General features: G+C 46.4%; 1 protein-coding gene across 1 annotated transcript; it reads left to right on the forward strand.

Moving 5' to 3' along the window:
* The first annotated feature begins 4126 nt into the window (after window positions 1–4126).
* Window positions 4127–5659, forward strand: LOC144953790 (aerolysin-like protein). The gene is made up of 2 exons (XM_078884434.1): window positions 4127–4176; window positions 4709–5659. Exon 2 carries the CDS (start codon window positions 4718–4720, stop codon window positions 5657–5659), a length of 942 nt encoding a protein of 313 aa, XP_078740560.1. The 5' UTR covers window positions 4127–4176; window positions 4709–4717.
* Window positions 5660–6157: the final 498 nt, after the last annotated feature.

A 6157-nucleotide genomic window follows, 5' to 3' on the forward strand; every position in this document is an offset into this window, starting at 1 on the left:
AGAGAGACTTTTTGATGAACTCGCCCGACTCGAATGCGAACACCTTGGGTGAGCAGTCCATGGTGCCGAATTCTTGCCTGCCGCCAGCAACACTTCGACGCATCTTACTTGGCTGCCTCCAATGCTCACGTAGAATTTTCTGCAGCGAGGCGGTATTCTTCCTCCCGTCAAACCGGAACGGATGTCCGTATATGTTTCCAACGATTTTCAAGGATAAGGGGCACGACATTGAGTCAACAAAATATCAAGGGAGCGCATGGCACGCGTTTTAAAACCCGAATTCATCGCGGCTGTTGTGATATAATTTAACACGAGCCTTAAATCGCCATGAGTTTAGTTTCATTTTCTAGTCTTAAACGAGGTCCTCTGAAGTACTAAATAAAAGTTTATCTGCAGGTCCGTGTGTAGTGACCGAAATTATGGAACACACACCTGAAGCAAATGTGCAGACAAAGTCCTATTAGCGTAGAGAGGCGTCCATGATGATTGGTCAGGGCAGGCAAGGTTGGAAGGGATTGGAGCAGAGGGTCAAACAGAAAATGGGTGAGAAGCGGAAGTTGAATCTGGAGGCGACGGTTGACAACCGTTAAGGCAGAAGGATGGGGATTGGCTGGTGGAAAGACGATGACAGAAGATCTGAGAGAAAGGGGTCCGAGAGGGATATGACGGGAGAGCACAAGGGGAGGGGACGTTCGGGAGTAGAGTACGAGCTTCAAGCGACAACCAAGAAGTCGGGCCTAGCATTGGTGCTGTGTCAAATAACGAGCCGAAAAGTACAACGTGTAACCGTGTTGTTACATGCGCAACACGTGATCCATACGTGTTTCTATCATTGTGTAGTGTCAACGATTCAGAGACAGAGTTGCTAGGAGGCACTTTCTTCATTAACAACTTCCACGGTCTCGTCCGCACACCCTCCACAGTAGCTTAGCCTAGCCTGCACACAACACCAGACGTCTAACACTAACGACGCTGACTGAGATAGCCAACTGCTATCTTTTGTAGCGTGATATCTAGTGTAAAGGAGAGCCGACACAAGATTGCAGGGGTTTCGTCTTTTAATCCTTTTCTCCCATCCACACCGTCCCAATCTCGTTCCCGCCAAAGGCCCCTTCTTCCCGCCCATTCTCCCCTTATATCTCCTCGATTACCCCTCCCACTAACCCTCCTATTGGTGGGAATCCTTCCCCTGACACCCCTACACTAGCATTGACGTTTAGCGACGACGGCGACGGGACGACAGCAACAACGAGACGAGTCCACTCCTAGAACCGGCAGCCTCGAGCCCCACAGTCTCGGCTCCTTTTATGTTACCTGGCTCCGCCCTGACCATGTCTCCCTTCCCGAATCCGCTAGCAGGTTCCAGCGGCCTCTAGATGGAATCCTCCGTGACCCTTGCCCTTGTTCCTCCGCTCTGCCAACACGCACCGTGCACACACTCAACCAGCGTGTGTGCCGTCTGTCCACCACAGTTGCTGCTGTTGTCCACCAGCCGGCGCCATTATGCTACAATTGTAACCTTACACTGTACAGTGTGCACGAAATCTGAAATATGACATCATCAGCAATCCAGGAAACATAAAAAAAATTAAGGCAATCACCACTTCTTACGAAGGTTCACCCCTGTAGTAAATTGTGTATATATATATTCTGGCAAGCATGTAAAATAAGTGACACACTTCAAATCTAGAATAAAATAAGTGATCCTAAAAGAGAGGGGCCATGGAGATGACAGGGGACGTCGGAAAGAGTGAACAAAGGAAAGATCTGTGGAATGAGATTTTACGGTACATGAAGGAGCGAGATGTGTGGGATTATTCGTGGAATAAAGGGACTGTAACCCTTCCCTGTCTCTGCGTGTTGGTGTGAAGAATATCAGCTCCACCCCATTAAGACTGGAAACGATTATTAAGCATTATAATGGTTTCACAATGATACATGGCATTACAAAGTCACATTATAATGAAGAAATGAGACCAGACATAAAAGTTTGTTTCAACTGTAAAGTCGATAAGCGACGTGCAATAGGGACGCACATTTCCCACATCCTCAATACGTCGTTTTGGATCATGTCTTTCCATTTGAATGTATTTGATGTCAAAAAACACATTATATCAGAATCAAATGTTTAGTTCCCAAGTAAAACACCCTGAGGTGAGAAGGGATTTTTCAAGGGAGACTCGGCCGGCAGACAACATCAAAGCATTCCACAATTGAACAAATGAGCTACAAGAGTGCAAAACTAGTTACTACTGACCAAGACTAATTCGAGAATCTATAGAAATTGATAGAAGTTAAAATAATTTTAACCGTTCGGACAGCTTCAAACTTAGTGCTTCTTGGAAGCGAATGATCAAATAATACATTGTTTAAATGCAAGCCTATACAGCTCACCATACTTCAACGGGGATGACCGTTGAGCAATAACAGGGACGTCTATTTTAGTGCACACAATCGACAAGAGGAACAAAAACAATTTGCATGCATAGATAGCATTATTAATGTACGTTGAGTACCATATAAATAACCCAACTTGCAAAGGATACCCATAGTCATTTATATGCATTCCTTAACCAACCCCCCCCCCCCCTTCAATTCGTGCAAAAAAGGCTCACAAGTGATGTCATCACATCTACCTAACTATTTAAGGAACCAAACAAGAGGATTTATCCACAAATCTGTCTGGCAGCCTGATGCAGCTCGTTGGAATGATTGGCGAAACGTCGTACTCAGATTGCAAATGTTGTGGCGTTGATCTCCAATACACCGGTGTGCTGTACGAGTAACGAATGTTGTGTTTACGTGACAAACCTTAATAATTGGCTTTGTAAGGTGGTGGCGGGGTTCATGACACATTTATATATTTATGCAATCTAACAAAAAAATGTATATGGATGGTATTGGTCACGAAAGCCTACACGTTAAACTAGTAACAATATAAAGTAACCAGAGGCACGTACAGTTCAAAGATTATTACTTTATATGTCACTCATCAATTTCAAAATGGCGATGGTATTGAGGCTAATTTGACATTTTACTTTGGGGCCATCTTAAAACGTTTTAACAAAAACTGTAAAATCACTTGAATCCACAACTCAATTGACTCTCAATGCCTGTTATAGGGACCGTGATTGCATTAACGAGGCGCGTGCAAGTAGCTCGGCTCATGAACGTCGCCTCACACAATGGGCGCGCATGAGCGGAACGACCACCCATGCAATGAGCGAATCCTCACAGTGATTGGCTCGCAGTGATTGGCCTGGAGAGGAAGATGGACGGAGGAACGAACGCACAATTATGCCACGTGACATAAGCTCCCTCAATGGACTCAACAGACTCCTATTCGAAACGTGATGGCATTCATGAGGCGTCAGCGTGCGTCGCTCGGCTAATTAACGGCTGCCCACACAAAATGGGCGCGTGTGCAGGATGCGACACCCATTCAATGAGTGAATCCTCGCGATGATTGGCTCGCGATAATTGCCTTATCCCTCCCACCCCCACGATTGGCCACGGATGGGAAGCCACGCCCACGTGATAGTACCACGTGATGTGTGCTCCATTGTATATAAAGGAGGGCAGAACCAACACAGAATATCTGCGCTTCACGGAGCTGACTCCTGAGGTAGGTGTGGTCCCGAGCTTGATACGATTTTGGTGCAGTTGTTGCATTTGCCTTTTCAAACTATGTCATAAGCGTTGAAGAAAAGTTACAGTTGTGGCTGTTTGTCCGTAGATACATTAACTGTGTGCTTTTGCCGTTCAATGGTTTGGACGATCTTTTAAAAAAAATTCGCAGGTTTGCTCTCCCTGCATTTTTCTCAAACCATCCCTGCTTGTACCATTTATAATTCTCGCCCACCACGAATAATTACCGCGGTTGAGAATTTGCTGTAATTTGGTTCATTAGCATAGTGCCTATCCACTGAGACACTCGTTTAAACTGACTTGAAATCTGAGGGTTTTATGGAGGAAGATAAAAGCACTGCAACTTTTGAATTGCAGTTCATGGGAGTTATGCGTATTGATATTTGTTGTTTTGGGTTATAACATTAATCTGGGTTCCCCTCGCCACCTTAACCCATCTGCTTCTGTTGCTATCACCCGTGTAGGTCGACTGCATCCAAGTGCCTGGATCGTCTCTCCGAGCTTTTGATTATTCGTGGAAAGAAAAAGGTATCTGTGCTACCACTCCATCCATGACACGTGCAGCCCTCTTACATTGCCAGTGCTGGATGGGTTACTGTGGCCGTGTGGATTGAGGGTTATGGAATGGCCTGTACTGTATCCTGCTGGTTGATGTAGAAAGATAAGGTAAAGTTAATTCTGTGATGCTCCTGGCCACCAATAATGCCCCACAGTTCCGTGAGCATGCACACTTAAGCTTAAGTTTAACTTTTGATTGTTCAATGGGGAGTTCACTGGTACACTTTTTGCTGAGCTATTTTGCATAAGCAAACTTGTGCTCGAAAATGGTTGCCATGGAGTTTGCTTGTTTTACTTTCAAATTGCGAATTATAATGATAAACATTAAAGGAATGTCTTATTGGTTATTAATGGTTTGCAAACCCGAATTGCAAAATGTTCAACTTCAAGATGACTGATACGTTCTATGGTGCACTGTACTAATGCTTGTGATTTATACTCGGGCAGCCATGACGTTTCATGCTGTAAGCATTCTTTAAATGCTCTCCTTTGTCTGTTCCAGGTTGACATAATGTCGTACCCGCTTACGCTGCACATCATTGGAGGCCAAGGTGGAAATGCGTTCTCGTTTGATGGGAGGAGCAATGCGGCCACGCTGCAGAAACTCTCCGTGAGCGTTGGAGGCTGGCAAGTGAGGGGCGTGGAGGTGTGGCTGACTGACGGGCGAAGGCAGAAATTCGGCACCGTGGACTTCTCTGCTCAGCAGTTTGAATTCCAGTCGGGCGAGTTCATGTCGCAGCTCTCCCTGTGGGGCAATGGGGCCGGCACGCGTCTGGGTGCCATCAAGTTCAGAACGAGCCGCAACCGCGAGTTCTTTGCCAAGATGACGGACTGGGGGCTCAAGACCGAGTACAAGATCGACGTGGGCTCTGGCGTCTGCTTGGGCGTTGGGGGCCGAGCGGGGGCTGACATCGACTCCATGGGCTTCCTTTTCATCAATGATATAAAATCGTCGGTGATCCAGAACATGAACTACCCAACTATGCACCAGGTTCTGCCTAACGTGCAGATGGAAGAGATTAAAGAAATGGAGTACATAAACGACACCAGCATCATGCAGTCTCACACCTTCCAGAGCTCCAAGAAGATAACCAAAATGTCATCGTGGTCGACAACCAACAGCATCGAGTTCACCTTCAGCCTGACCGTGTCGGCAGGCATCCCGGAGGTCGTGGCGGTGGAGACCGGCTTCAGCTTCACCGTGGGCTCTTCGAGCACGTACAAGATCGAGAACACGGAGGAGCGGATGGAAACTCTCACGTTCCCCGTCTCTGTTCCTCCGCACAAGACCGTTACCGTTGTCGCCAGCATCGGGCGTGCAAACATCGACCTCCCGTACACGGCCCTGCTGCGCATCACCTGCATGAACGGCGCTCTCTTTGACGTTCCCCTGCGTGGCGTCTACAAGGGGCTCACCTACACCAAAATGACCGCCCGTGCTACTGAGAAATAGAGCAGCATTTTGTACTGTTTTTCATCAAATGTTCTGAAAGAATAATTGTGGCTGACTACAAATAAAAGCCTTCTGCACTGCAGTTTTTGCCTTTTCCGTGTTTTGTGGTCGCCATGTAAGGACAATTCATTTTATTTTCCCTTTCAGTTTTAAGTGTTTAGAGACATGAGCATCTCATTGGCCAGCAGGCCTATAGTAGATCTACGCTGCTCACAAGCTCCCACATTCCCATTCTTGACCTGGGTTGGTTGGCATGGTATATTTCCACTAGATTTCAGTATTGTCAAATTGCTATGCATTGCATCGATTCGAATTTCATTTCGAGCTGGGGAGTAAATTGTGCAACGGTTGCCGGCCATTGTACCCCACTGGCTAATAACCATATAAAATGAATGGAAACGTCACTGTTCAATCATATTTAAGGCTTGCCAAGCCACACATTACTGCTTCAGGTAGCAATGCGTGTGTCTCAATTGTGCAAAGAAGTACTTTCTCGAA

The sequence above is a fragment of the Lampetra fluviatilis genome (genome assembly GCF_964198595.1).
Source record: "Lampetra fluviatilis chromosome 45 unlocalized genomic scaffold, kcLamFluv1.1 SUPER_45_unloc_1, whole genome shotgun sequence".
NCBI classification, from domain to species: domain Eukaryota; kingdom Metazoa; phylum Chordata; class Hyperoartia; order Petromyzontiformes; family Petromyzontidae; genus Lampetra; species Lampetra fluviatilis.